This window comes from Bos indicus x Bos taurus, chromosome X, assembly GCF_003369695.1.
Source record: "Bos indicus x Bos taurus breed Angus x Brahman F1 hybrid chromosome X, Bos_hybrid_MaternalHap_v2.0, whole genome shotgun sequence".
Lineage (NCBI taxonomy): Eukaryota > Metazoa > Chordata > Mammalia > Artiodactyla > Bovidae > Bos > Bos indicus x Bos taurus.
The window spans coordinates 845,574-860,590 of record NC_040105.1 but is presented as its reverse complement, the minus strand read 5'-3'; the positions used below and the strand labels follow the sequence as shown (position 1 = coordinate 860,590).

Sequence of the window (15,017 nt, the reverse complement as noted above, 5' to 3'; positions counted from 1 at the left end):
CTTCCCTGGTGGCTCAGCTGGTAAAGAATCCACCTGCAGTGCGGGAGACCCGGGTTTGATCCCTGGGTTGGGAAGATCCCCTGGACAAGGAAACGGCTACCCACTCCGGTATTCTGGCCTGGAGAATTCCATGGGCTGTATAGTCCATGGGGTCGCAGAGTCGGGCATGACTGATCAACTTTTACAGCCCATAATGTAACTACATACACAAATGTAATATACTTTTACTGTAAATATATAGTATTTTAATATTTTAAATTTTTACATTTAAACATTTTTCATGATATTTATTTTTAAGGATATCCAAAAATAACACAAATTACGTAACTATTATTTTATATTTTTGACATCCATTCATTCATTTACTATTTAAAAGTAAACGCTTAACATATAAATTTTAAATGTAAATATGACATGCTTTATGTATTATATATGTGCATGTCCGGTCGCTCAGTCGTGTCCAGCTCTTTGCGACCCCATGGACTGTAGCCCTCCAGGCTCCTCTGTCCATGGGATTCTCCAGGCAAGAATACTGCAGGGGGTTGCCATCTCCTTCTCCAGGGGATCTTCCCGACCCAGGGATCGAATCAGAGTCTCCTACATTTCCTACACTGGCAGCTGAGTTCTTTACCACTCGCACCACCTGGGATTTGTGTATATATATGTGTGTGGGCTCCAATCCTTTGGCCACCTGATGCGAAGAGCTGACTCATTGGAAAAGACCCTGATGCTGGGAAAGATTGAAGGCGGGAGGAGAAGGGGGCAACAGAGGATGAGACGGCTGGATGGCATCACCAACTCAATGGACGTGAGTTTGAGTGAACTCCGGAAGCTGGTGAGGGACAGGGAGGCCTGACGTGCTGCAGTCCATGGGGTTGCAAAGAGTTGGACACGACTGAGCTACCAAACTGAAATACGGGAAGCAAACCAGAGCCCACACAGCATCACCCCCGGGAGAAACTCATAGTTTCCGTGACCTTGGAGACGCCGAGCCACGCACATTCTTCTAAACAGAAAAACCGCAGGCAAGCCACTACCCATTTGGGCAACTTTTTCTATTTTTTTTTCTTTTAACTAATTTTTTATGGACCTACAGCTTCTTGACAATGTTGCGTTCGTTTCTGCCACACAGCAGAGGGAATCAGCCGTGCGTGCTGTGGGCTGAGTCGCTTGAGTCGTGTCTGAGTCTGTGCGACCCCATGGACTGCTGCCCGCCAGGCTCCTCTGTCCATGGGATTCTCCAGGCTACAGATACATATATATCTGTTCCTTGGCAATTTTCCTGTCTGTACAAACTAATAATAATAATGATACTAGGGTTCAATGAAGGACGTCCTCAGGGGTCCGCTGGCTAAGACTCTGTACACTCAAAGCAGGGGACCCGGGTTCCACGCCTGGCCAGGGGACTAGATCCCGCCTGCCACAGCTAAGAGTTTGCAAGCCATGACAAAGGATCCCGTATCCCACGACGAAGATGGAAGATCTCCAGCGCCGTGGCTAAGATCCAGCACAGCTAAAGAAATGAATCGGTAAAAATAAACTTAAAGGACCAAGGTTGCAAACGTCCCTCTACACAAAGTCAAAAAAAAAAATAAACAACTCAAGTCACCATCAAGTAATGTCAGTGTGCATTGAAACATAAATAATTCACTTTTGCTCAACACACTTCCTAGAGCTCCCCCACGGAAGGGCTCTAGACACAACCCTCCAGAAACGACTTCACTTCTGAAAATGACACTGTACTTTGAGAACCGCAACTTCAGGGTGGGGGGAATGGAAGAGTGTGGCGATGAAGAGACGATATGAGGGAGCCCGTGACGTGGTGGTGTCTCGAAAAGGAGGGCAGCCTCCAGAGGCCGGCCGGAACTCCGGCCTCCTCACACGCAGAGGCGCGTCTATGTCCCCGTGACGGGGTTTGCGAGCCCTCATCGCGTCGAGACACCCGTCCCTCTGCCCTGAGTGGACCCGCGGGCCCGGCGCCCGGCGTCCCCGCCACCTACCTGTCCTGCAGGCCCGATAGACTCTCTGCAGCAGGTGGGAGCACTTGGCATCGGTCCAGTCATGCAGGACCCTGGCCAGGATATACAGGTCCGCCTCCGGGAGGGCGTCTTTGAAGAAATCCCCTGCAACACAGGCGAGGGGGCCCCTTGTCAGCCTGCCTCAATTCCAAGTGAGGACACCTACGCCCCGTGTGGCCGGGTCACTCATACACACAGACCTGGCCCCAGATGCCCCCAGCTGCTGACCTCCCGAAACAGAAGACGTCTCCGTGTGACGATGAGACGATTCTGAACAATGCAATACTCCCTTTACGCCCCCTTTCCGCGTCAGCTCTGGAGAACGGTTTTATTTTTACTTGATTTCAGAAAGTCTCGTGTAAATAGCACCCTTAAAGCAGCGGTCCCAACCCTCCTGGGCTTCCCAGGGGGCTCAGATGGTCAAGAATCCGCCTGCCAACGCAGGACACCAGGGTTTGATCCCTGGGTTGGGAAGATTCCCCCTGGAGAAGGGAATGGCAACCCACTCCAGCATTCTTGACTGGAGCATCCCCATGGACAGAGGAGCCTGGCAGCTACAGTCCGTGCATTGCAAAGAGTTGAACACGACCGAGCAACTAACCACTTCATTTCACGTCCATCTGGTTTTCCCAGCTTCCACAGCCTGCTTCTTTTTCTTTTTTAAAAACCAATGGGACCTGTAGTGTCTTTCCTGCTTTCTTTTTCCTTCTGCTCTTTTTCTTTCTTCTCTTTTGTCTTTCTCAGCCTTCCTTCCCCCACCCCTTTCTTTCTTTCTTGCACTGGGTCTTCCAGCATGCAGGAACTCAGCTCCTGGACCAGGAGTGGAACCAGAGCCCCCTGTCCTGGAAGCTCAGAGTCTTAGCCACTTGGGCCATCAAGGAAGTCCCCCAAAGGCTCCTTCTTCACCCCATTTCCCGGGTGAGGCACAGAACTGACACCGTCAGCGTGTGTATTTCCAAGAAGATGCCCTAGAGGTGGTTAACTTCACACCGAGGTCCTCCTTCTGAGCACAAAATCAAAGGGGGCTCCCCAAACTCAGTCACTCAGATTCAGTATATTTTAATTCAACAGTTTAAAAAAATCCAGCATAAAGCCCCCCGTTCCGCACCCCCCAAAAAAAGAAAACTTCCTGATGGTCTACATTTCAGAATTTTAAATAAAGGCAGCATCCCGTCCTTTAAGAACACAGTCTGGCACATTCTGGTCACCTTCAAATCTGCCTGTCGGACGCAGAGTCATTGGAAAGGAGCTGACCCTTCACCCGGGTCAGTCAGAGTCCCCCCGCATACGGCCCTGGATGGAATGCTGGCGGCCTGTCCCTTGAGATGCCCTGAACTTGGAGGTGAACTTTTTAAAAAAATAAAATAAGGAATTAATTCCCCTGCTGTCCAGCGTTTAGGACTCCATGGTTTCATTACCAAGAAAATAGGTTCAATCCCAGGTCAGGGAACTAAGATCCCACAAGCTGCATCCAATGGCCAAAATAATAACAATAATCATAATAATAGGGAGTTCTTGGCAGATCTCAGAGTGGACAGAAATGATACCCCCACCTGCTGTGTTCCTCCTGACACAGCAGAGAAAAAGAGTCACAAACAGCCAGTTGTGTCTACACATGGAGGTACACGGTGTCTGCAGCTCAGACCTCGGTACCTAAGTGACGGCCCGCAGCTGGGAACCGCGCCCCCCATTTCCAAGGCAACCACAAGTCCCTCGCAGCGGTCCGCAAAGCTGCTGTGGTTTCTGAGCCTTGGGACATCTGAGAAGCTTCTGTCTTTTCAGTCGATAACTGTCCCCTCACCTTGCCTTCAACCCACGTCGCTCATTGCCACTCGCACACGAGCTGGTTGTAAATACCTACGTGAGTTTCCCGGGACGGCCGTAAGAAGTGCCCAGAGACCAGGACATCTGTCCTCTCCCAGCCCTGGAGACCAGACGTCTGAGGTCAGGTGTCCCAGGGCTGAGCTCCCTGCAGAGGCTCCAGGGGAGGGTCCTCCCCGCCTCTTCCAGCTTCTGGGGGCTCCAGGTGTCCATCCAGCTCCAGGCGGCTGGTGGCCGCCTCCCTCCCATCTCTTCCTCCGTCTCCACGTGGCTTCTCCTCTGTGTCCGTGTGTCTCCTCTTCTCTGTCTTATAAGGACCGTGTCACTGGGGTTTAGGGCCACCCCCATCCAGGAGGATCCTCATCTCAGACCCTTCACTCCATCACCTCTGCAAACACCTTATTTCCTAAAGTCCTGTTTACAAACTCTGGGTGAGGAGACACACTGAACTCAGTACAACACTCAGGAAAGAATTAACTGCAAGAAAACAATACCCTCCCACATTTCCCACCCATCCTGCATCACAGTTCTAGGTTTAAATGCCCGGGTGCTCAGTCGTGTCCGACTCTTTCATGACCCCATGGACTGTAGCCCCGCCAGGCTCCTCTGTCCATGGGGATTCCCCAGGCAAGAATACTGGAGTGGGTCGCCATTTCTGTCTCCAGGGGATCTTCCCGACTCGGGGATCGAACCTGCATCTCTTGCGTATTCTGCCCTGGCAGGCGGATTCTTTACCACTGAGCCCCCTGGAAGCTCCATCTTAAGGGGGTGTATTTGGATGGTCCAGAAAGCCATGCTGAACACCCACTGGCTCCATCTCCCCAGCCCACCAGGACCCACGTGTTTCCCTGCGGACACAGACAGTGTTCCAGACACCCACCTTCATGGAAGCTGATGCGCTCGTCCTCCGAGGCTGAGAAATGTCTCTTGGCGATCTGCACCACTCCTGGGATGTCGAACACAATGGCCCGACATCCCGGGTACAGGGACACGCACGCCTTGGCCAGAGCCCCAGAACCGCCTGCAAGAGAATGTGGGCTGTGACAGCCCCCAGACTTGGGCGGTACCCACAGTCTGGTCTCCATGGTGACAGGCTCACGTACAAAGCCCTGTATCTAAGGCAACTTCCTGGCTGCACCAACCCACACATCCACCTTCCATGTAGACTCTGACCTGACGGCTTCCCCTCGTCCGCCCAAGAACAGACAACAGCCAGGCAGAGGAAGCCCCTGGGCAGATGCCACAGGAAGACGTGCCCATGTCTCCCTGTGGGAGACATTTCCAGGGGACACCCGGGTGAGACATGGAGACCTCCCTCCAGATGCCAGCAGTGTGAACATCTCAGAGTCAAGGAATCCACTTTTATAAAATAACCTCAACCTAAAGGTCCATCAACAGACCTATGGATGGAGAAGATGTCGCACACATACACAGTGGAATATTACGCAGCCGTGAAAAAGAACACAGCGATGCCATCGCCACGATGCGGACGGACCTAGAGATGATCGGACCAAGTGACGTTCGTCAGAGAGAGAGAGACAAATACCACGTGACGTCACTCATTCGTGGAACCTAAAATGTGATACTAATGAACTTCTGCGCAAAACAGAAACAGAGTCTCAGACACGGGAAACAAACACAGCAAAGGGGACCGAGCGGAGGGATACGTGAGGAGACTGGGACGGACGTGGGCACGCTGCTATGAATCACTCTGATACTTGACAAGTTTCTAGTGTGCAGCGCAGGGAATTCTACTCAATATGTGTGCCTGTGCTAAGTCACATGAGCTGTGTTCAACTCTGTGTGACCCCGTGGACCGTAGCCCCCCAGGCTCCTCTGTCCATGGGAGTCTCCAGGCAAGAATCCTGGAGTGGGTTGCCATGCCCTCCGCCAGGGGATCTTCCCGACCCAGGGATCGAACCCAGGAGTCCTGCAATGCAGGCAGATTCCTTAGCATCTGAGCCACCAGGGAAGCCCTAGGGTCTACAAAGAGGGTTCCAAACGCAGCTCCAGGGTCCGGGGCGGACACTCACCCCCCAGGTCGCAGATGAGCGGGAAGGGGGACAGGTCGAAGGCGGCCAGCACCGTCGCCCCCTCCAGCCTCCACACGTCCTGCAGACCCTGCATGAACTGCAGCCTTTCGTCCTCAGACCTGGAACACGATGAGATGAGCCCATGAGAACCTTGTGGAGTCCAGTAGGTATCACCCTGAGCAACAACCCAGGGGCCCCCGAGCTGAGCGAAGACCCGGGCCTTCACCCACCGGGGTGGAGCGCCAGGCAACCGGATCAGCTGTGCAATGCGGGAGGCTGGAGGCTGGAGGCCGGTGAGTGTTGTCCACACAGGCTGGGGGAGGGGGCTGGGCATGATGGATTCAGGGACGTGGAGACAAGTGGAGGGGGAGCTGGGTCCCGGGAGGAGGGGGGAGGAGGCTCTCGGGAGGGGACAGAGGTGAGAAGGAGCCAACGACGCTGCAGGATGGGCGGGAGAGTGGGGCGGTGAGGGTCTCCTGGGGGCCGCCTGTCGTCTCTCACCCTCTGCAGAGGCTGCTCTATGGTTTTGGAGGCAGTGGGGAGGTAAGGAGGCAGGGAAGAATGCACGGGGTGCACAGCCTGCCCCGGGTCTCAGGACCCTCAGCAGTGACCACCCTCCCTCCTTAATTGTTGGTGCATTTCCTGCCCCAGCCTGGGAGCAGCCACACACACTTCAGACAGTCATGAAGCCACCAGCATCGTCTGACACGTCGTCACGGAGTCACCAGCAAGGTCTGACCCCTGTGGCGTCATACGTCATCTGACGAGTCACCCACAGCTGACGCTGGTGCTGCCTACAAAGCCCCAGGCTTGTCTCTTTCCACAGCCCGCCCCAAAAGAAAAAGGATTTCCCCGCTCATTCTGGACAGATCCAAGGAGTGCCTAACTTTTCTACTGGAATATTACTCAGCCAAGAAAAAGAACAGATTAATGCCATTGATAGCAGCCTGGATGGACCGAGTGACTCTTATGCTAAGGAAAGGAACTCAGAGAGAGAAAGGCAGATCCTATACCACCGACAGGTACGTGCTAGAAATTTAGGCAAATCAACCATTTTACCAACACAAACACACTCACAAACTTAGAAAGCGTTAGTCACTCAGTCCTGTCTGCCCCTCTGCGACCGCACAGACTGTAGCCCGCCAGGCTCCTCTGTCCATGAGGTTCTCCAGGCAAGAACACTGGAGTGGGTTGCCATGGCAGCCCTCCTCCAGGGGATCTTCACGACCCAGAGTTTGAACACAGATCTCCACCATTGCATGCGGATTCTTTACAGTCTGAGCGAACAGGAAAGACCTAAACTCTGAAAACCAAGTAATGATTATAAAAAATTTAGAAAAAAAAGAAAGGGAGAAAGGAAAAATTGAGTTGGCTAATAACAAATGCCATTTGGGCACGCATCCTCGAGCACTCCAGTCGTGTCCAAGTCTTTCTGCCCCGATGGACCATTGCCCACCAGGCTGCTGTATCCATGGGATTTTCCCAGGCTTGAACATATATGTCACAGATGATGAAAATGGATCTGTTGAGTAACATGGGGCAGTCTAGGGAACACCCAGGAATCACCTTATATGGGGGAAAGAACCGAAAAGAGAATATAGCCGTGGCTGTGTCTCACTGAACCAACTTCCTGTACACTTGAAACAAACCTATCACTGATCCTCAACTCTGCTCCAGTGTAAAGAAACAGCCAAAGAACAAACGGAAAAAAGCAAAAGCATCGCATGGAGTAATGCTGCCCTCTTGTGGCCATGTTTGGTAACAGCGACTATAAAAGCTGTGTTGACCGGCACTTAATATTCCCAGACTTCCCTGGTGGCTCAGACGGTAAAGCGTCTGTCTACGATGCGGTAGACCCGGGTTCCATCCCTGGGTTGGGAAGATCCCTTGGAGAAGGAAATGGCAATCCACTCCAGTACTATGGCCTGGAAAATCCCACGGACAGAGGCGCCTGGTAGGCTACAGTCCATGGGACACGACTGAGCGACTTCACATTCACGTTAATATTCCCAAGCTCTGCAGGGCTCCAAGTACTTCTGCCCTCCTAGGAGTCTCCTAGGGGTGTTCAGTGAACAAGAACTCAAAACTGGGCAGATGATCACGAAGTCAACGTCAACAGGTACCTTTAACTTGCACTCGTTAAAAACATATCACATAAAATGATCTCAACACAGTCAAACATTAGGGAAAGGAACAACAGACTGGTTCCAAACAGGGAAAGGAGTCCGCCAAGGCTGTATATTGTCACCCTGCTTATTTAACTTCTATGCGAGTACATCATGAGAAACGCTGGGCTGGAGGAAGCACAGGCTGGAATCAAGATTGCTGGGAGAAATATCAGTGACCTCAGATAAGCAGATGACACCACCCTTACGGCAGAAAGTGAAGAGGAACTAAAAAGCCTCTTGATGAAGGTGAAAGAGGAGAGTGAAAAAGTTGGCTTAAAGCTCAACGTTCAGAAAACTAAGATCATGGCATCTGGTCCCATCACTTCATGGGAAATAGATGGGGAAACAGTGGAAACAGTGTCAGACTTTATTTTGGGGGGGGCTCCAAATCACTGCAGATGGTGACTGCAGCCATGAAATTAAAAGACGCTTACTCCTTGGAAGGAAAGTTATTACCAACCTAGATAGCATATTAAAAACCAGAGATACTACTTTGCCAACAAAGGTCTGTCTAGTCATGTCTATGGTTTTGCCAGTGGTCATGTATGGATGTGAGAGTTGGACGATAAAGAAAGCTGAGCGCCGAAGAATTGATGCTTTTGAACTGTGGTGTTGGAGAAGACTCTTGAGAGTCCCTTGGACTGCAAGGAGATCCAACCAGTCCATTCTGAAGGAGATCAGCCCTGGGATTTCTTTGGAAGGAATGATGCTAAAGCTGAAACTCCAGTACTTTGGCCACCTCATGCGAAGAGTTAACTCATTGTAAAAGACCCTGATGCTGGGAGGGATTGGGGGCAGGAGGAGAAGGGGACGACAGAGGATAAGTTGGCTGGATGCCATCACTGACTCGATGGACGTGAGTTTGAGTGAATTCCGGGAGCTGGTGATGGACAGGGAGGGCTGGCGTGCTGCGATTCATGGGGTCGCAAAGGGTCGGACACGACTGAGCGACTGCACTGCACTCATGGCCCAGCAATCTCACCTCGAGGCATATACCTGGAGAAAACCATAATTTGAAAAAATGCACGCACCTTGATGATCATAGCAACACTCGTCACGATGTTCAAGATGTGGAAGCAATCAAGCTGTCCACCGACAGAGGCGCAGATGAGCAAGGCGTGGAATACGACTCAGATGAGGAAGCCGTGGTATCCACACACCGTGGAATATGACTCAGCCGCAAAAGGAGAAAGAAGCCCGGTGCACTTAGCATAACAGAACCACTTTCCTGGGGTGAAGAACGCGCAGCATCAGGGATTATTAGCGAGAGGCAAACCAGATTTCAATGCAGAATCACTTGGCACCGGTCAGAATGGCCGCTGTAAACAAGTCCACAAACACTCCGTGCTGAAGAGTCTGTGGAGGAAACAGAATTCTCCTCCTACCACCCGGGAACGCAAATGGTGCCTAGCACTATGGACAACAGTCTGGATGCTCCTCAGACAATTAAAAGGGAGAGAGAGAGACAAGGCAATCAGAACAGTCCCTAACACCACACACAGCAAGAATCTGCAAATAGCCTAAGACCTAGATGGAAGGACAGGTTCTATGAAATTCTTAGGGGAGGTACATGCGGGACACATTTTGACATTCACCCCTTGGAATAATGGGGCTTCCCTGGTAACTCAGCAGCTAAAGAATCCTGCAATGCGGGAGACCCCTGGTTCGCTTCCTGGGTTGGGAAGATCCCCCGGAGAAGGGAGAGGCTACCCACCTCCAGTATTCTTGGGCTTCCCTGGTGGCTCAGCTGGTAAAGAATCTGCCTGCAATGCGGGAGAGCTGGGTTCCTTTCCTGGGTCGGGAAGATGCCCTGGAGAAGGGAAAGGCTACCCACTCCAGTATTCTGGCCTGGAGGATTCCATGGACTGTATAGTCCACGGGGTCGCAGACAGTCAGACACGACTGAGTGATTTTCACTTAGAAGAATGAAAACTAAACCCAAAACGAAAACAGGACCTAATTAACCTTAAAAGCCTTTCCACAGCCAGGACATCCTCAAGGAAAGAGAAATCCTTAAAATTGTGGGGGGGAGGATCATTTTCAAACAAAGATACCTGCCAGAAATTCATCTCCAGAACATACAAACAGCTCCTACACCTCAATGTCAAAAACACAACCAACCCATGGAAAAAAAAAAAAGGGGGGCCAGAGATGGAAATGCATATTTCTTGCAAGCAACTATAGAGGTTGCATTAGATCCATGAAAAGTGCTCGGCACCAGGAATTATAAGGGAGAGGCAGATCAAATTCCAGCGAGGTATCGCCTCACACAGCTGAGAATGCTCATGGTCAAACCCTCTACACACACCCAATGCCGCAGACGCGGTGGAAGAGCACGGGGCCCTCCTCCTGGGCTGCTGGGAATCCAAACAGGTGACGGGCGTCACGGGGGACAGCGTAGGGGGCGCCTGAAACAATGAAAGCCAGAAGGAAACGGGAATATTCCCCAAGACCGTACACTAAGACGCACTTCAGGAAAGACCGAGGTCTAAATCGGAGGACACAGAATGTGAGCTTCTGCACGAAAATACAGTCAGGACAGCCTTGCCGTCCACTCAGAGTAGGGAAATATACACCCAAAGTAAGAAAACAGGATCTGCTGCTGCTGCTAAGTCGCTTCAGTCGTGTCCGACTCTGTCCGACCCCACGGACGGCAGCCCACCAGGCTCCCCCGTCCCTGGGATTCTCCAGGCAAGAACACTGGAGTGGGTTGCCATTTCCTCCTCCAATGCATGAAAGTGAAAAGTGAAAGTGAAGTCGCTCAGTCGTGTCCGACTCTGAACGACCCCATGGACTGCAGCCTACCAGGCTCCTCCGTCCAGGGGATTTTCCAGGTAAGAGTACTGGAGTGGGGTGCCATTGCCTTCTCCGAAACAGAATCTAGTTAACCGCAAAAGAATTTGCACAGCACGGGGAATCCCACATGAAAAGATAATGCTCAGAATGGCAAACAATCTTTGCAAACCAAGATACCCACGGAAAACTTGTGTCCGAAACACAGAAACAGCTTGTGCGGCTCTGTGTCAAAAACACACACACACAGACACACACACAGACACACAAAAAACAAGAAATAAAGGGGACATAGATTGAAATGGGTATGTCTTCCAGAAGGCAGAAAGATTGCATTAGGGACATGAAAACGTGCTGAGCATCACTGCTTATTAGAGAGAGGCCACTTAAAAGTCTCGTGAGGTATCACCATACACCTTGCCCATCTTGTGAGAATGGGCATATCACAAAATCTCCAAAATAAACACTGAAGAGGGTGTGGAGGGGAGAGAGCCTCCCTGCACTGTTGCTGGGAGTGGGAATCGGTCCATGCAGGAGGGAGAAGAGTATGGGGGTCCTTCAGAAAAGAAAACAGAGAAGCATCTTAGGACACGCTCACCCCGACCATGGGCACAGAGCCAGAGAAGCCCCAGGGTTTCCAAAACATAGGTACACTCGGGAGATCACAGCCGCGCCAGGAAAATAACCACGACACGGAAACAGCCTGAGTGTTCGGGGACAGGTGAACGGGTAAAGAAGAGGGGGCCTCACAGACACGACGAACCATCAAGTCACCCACGAACGAGCAGGAGAGAATGCCATGTCCAGTGTGAGAGAAGGAAGCAGAGATGATCAGCCCTAGAGAAGCCAGGCAGACAGGGAGAAGGAGACCACTTGTGGCTGGAATCTAACAATGGATACAAACTGCTTTACCCAATAGAAACAGACGTTGGAACAGAGAAAAGAAACTTACGCTTATAAAAACGAGAAAAGTTAGTGATGATGGATCCATTTAGAGTTTGCTGATAACACACACATTTGTTCATGCTGAGTGGCTCAGTCGTGTCCGACTCTCTGCGACCCCGTGGACTGTAGCCCATCAGGCTCCTCTGTCCGTGGGATTCCCCAGGCAAGGACACTGGAGTGGGCTGCCATGCCCTCCTCCAGGGGATCTTCCCAACCTGGGGATCAAGCCCTAATCTCCTGCATTGCAGGCAGATTCTTTATCCACCGAGCCACCAGATTATAATATAATCAAACAGATGATCCAAAATGACCTACTGAATAGCAAAACGGCGTCTACTGAACACACTCTAACCACCTATATGGTGGAAAAATAAAGAAGAGATAAATATCTATGTATAAGGAAATCCAAGTTCCTGTACCCTTGAAACAAATACAATATCGGAGGAATGAAGCGTTCTCCAAAGTAAACTAACATTTCTACTACAAAAAGGGGTTAAAAAAAACAGTTTCTGGAGAAATTCTGCCACCTCGTGGCTGGGCTTTGTAACGACACATATAAAAGCTGCGCTTGCTGTCATTAAATTGAGGGCAGGAGGAGAAGGGGACGACAGAGGATGAGACCGTTGGATGGCATCACCGACTCCATGGGCATGAATTTGAGCAAGCTCTGGGAGATGGTGGTGGACACGGAGGCCTGGCGTGCTGCAGTCCATGGGGTCGCAGAGTCAGACCCGACAGAGCGACTTTTACTTCACAACCCTCTTGAACAATCGTGAAGAGGTTCATTTGGATCCACCACACAGAAAATGAACAATGAGCCAAAAATAAGAAAAAAGCATGTGGGCACAGACCTTAAATGCATTTTGACAACTGACGACATCGAAAACGATAGAGAAAGAGACTCTCAGAATGGAAAAGAAATTTTTTCTAACCAAGATACACACAAGAAATTCACCTCCAATTGCTACAAACAGCTCACACGTCTCATATCAAAACCACAAAACATCAGAGATAAAAAGGGTCCAAAGATAAAAATACATATTCCTTCCAAGAAGGCATACAGAGGGCCATTCCACTCACGAAAAGTCACTCAGCATCACTAATTATTAGAAGGTACTCAAAGACAATGAGGGATCTCCTCACACCGGTCAGCACGACCATCATCGAGACATTCTACCAAGAACACGTGCTAACAAAGGGCGGAGAAAAAAAGGAAATCCTCCTACACGTTTGCTAGGGAACTACATCAGGGCAGGAATTGTGAAAAACAGCAAGGAGCGTCCTTAGAACACTAACCCTCCAGAAAACGTACGACCCAGCAGTCCCACCTGTGGGCTTAGATCCAGAGAAACATCACGATGCGAAATGACACACGCACCCCTGTCTTCAGGACGGCGTGATTTACAAAGGCCACGAAAGCGAATCGACCGAAATGTCTGTCGACAGGAAAATGAAGACAGAGTGGGGCCCACCTCTCCCCTGGAGCACGACTCAGCCACACAGAGGACGGAATAAGGCCACGGAGAGCGGCATGCCCCGAACGAGTGGCCGTCACACTCGGGGAGGGAAGGAAGTCAGAGACGGGGAGACAAAGGTCCTGAGATGCCTCCTACACCTGGATTGTAGATATTCATGCGGACGAACTAATTACACAACAGAGACAGACTCTGAAACTGAGAGAAATTACCTATAAGTGTCTCACACACACACACACATGCACACACACACAAGCTGTAATGGGGATGGGGTTATTTCAGAGTTTGGAATGGACATATTCCAGTTCCCATATACGATGTGATGATCAAAAACACCTGCTGAACACCACAGGGAACTCTACTGAACAGACGCTAATTACCTAGATGGGAAAGAGAGCCCGAGACAGAATGGACAGATGTCTGTGTATAAATGAATCAAGTTCCCGCACCCCTGAAATTAACGCAATGCGGGAAAGCAGCCGTGCTCTACCGTAACACACGGGCTTCCCCGGCGGCTCAGAGGGTAGAGGATCCGCCTGCGGTGCGGAGACCCACAAGGCTCAATCCCGGGGTCAGGAAGACCCCAGAAGACCCACGTTCCATCCCTGGGTCATGGAAAGATCCCCTGGAGAAGTGATTGGCAACCCACTCCAGTATACTTGCCTGGGAAATCCCATGGACAGAGGAGCCTAGACTCTTGAGAGTCCCTTGGACTGCAAGGAGATCCAACCAGTCCATCCTAAAGGAGATCAGTCCTGAGTGTTCATTGGAAGGACTGATGCTAAAGCTGAAACTCCAGTACTTTGGCCACCTCATGCAAAGAGTTGACTCATTGGAAAAGACCCTGATGCTGGGAGGGATTCGGGGCAGGAGGAGAAGGGGACAACAGAGGATGAGATGGCTGGATGGCATCACCGACTGGATGGACATGGGTTTGGGTGGACTCCGGGAGTTGGTGATAGACAGGGAGGCTTGGTGTGCTGCAGTTCGTGGGGTCACAGAGTCGGACACGACCGAGTGACTGAGCTGAACTATATATATTAGTATAATGAATAATCAACAAAAAGAAAACAGGACCTCATCTACCTGAAGAGCATTTGCTCAACAAAGAAAGCCCTGAACGAAAGAAACAGATAGTGTTCAGACTGCAAAAAAAAAAAAGTATTTGCAAATGAAGACACTCACAAGAAATTCAACTCCAAAACTTATGAGGAGCTCATGCATTTCAATATGACAAACACAGACAACCCAAGAAGGAAAAAAAAAAAAAAATATATATATATATATATGCCAAAGATCAAAATGGATATCTCGTCCAAGAAGGCATACAGGTTGGCATCAGGCCCATAAAAAGATGCTCAGCATCAGTAATTATTAGAAGCAAATCGAAAGTGCAATGACGCATCCCTTCGAACAGATCAGAATGGCCATCTTCAGAAAGATCTACAAAGATCAAGTGCTGCAAAGGGCAGGCGGCAAGCGGAATCCTCCCGCAGTCTTGGTGGGAAGCTAGACTGGTGCAGCAAACGTGGCAAACGGCATGGAGGTTCCTTACAAAACTTCAGCATCCAGAAACCGTACAATCCAGTAATCCCACCTCTGGGCTCAGATCCAGAAAAAAAGTCATGTTTCAAAATAACACACGCCTTCCTGTTTTCAGGGCAGCACAATGCACATTGGCCAAGACACCGAATCCACCGAAACGTCCCCTGACAGGAAAACAAAGGCAGATCTCTCTGTGCAAGAATACGGCTCACCCGCAGA

The 15,017-nt window shown here is 50.6% G+C and overlaps 1 protein-coding gene across 3 annotated transcripts in view; it reads right to left on the bottom strand.

The window, feature by feature from the left end:
* The window catches only part of ASMT (acetylserotonin O-methyltransferase), a 42,959-nt gene that overhangs the window by 19,361 nt on the left and 8,581 nt on the right, over nucleotides 1–15,017 (bottom strand). For all 3 annotated transcript variants that reach the window (XM_027534491.1, XM_027534489.1, XM_027534492.1), the window contains 3 exons: nucleotides 5,873–5,991; nucleotides 4,720–4,860; nucleotides 2,001–2,123 (listed from right to left, as the gene is read on the bottom strand). In XM_027534491.1, the coding sequence (XP_027390292.1) occupies nucleotides 2,001–2,123; nucleotides 4,720–4,860; nucleotides 5,873–5,991 (383 nt within the window). The remainder of the gene's footprint in view (nucleotides 1–2,000; nucleotides 2,124–4,719; nucleotides 4,861–5,872; nucleotides 5,992–15,017) is intronic.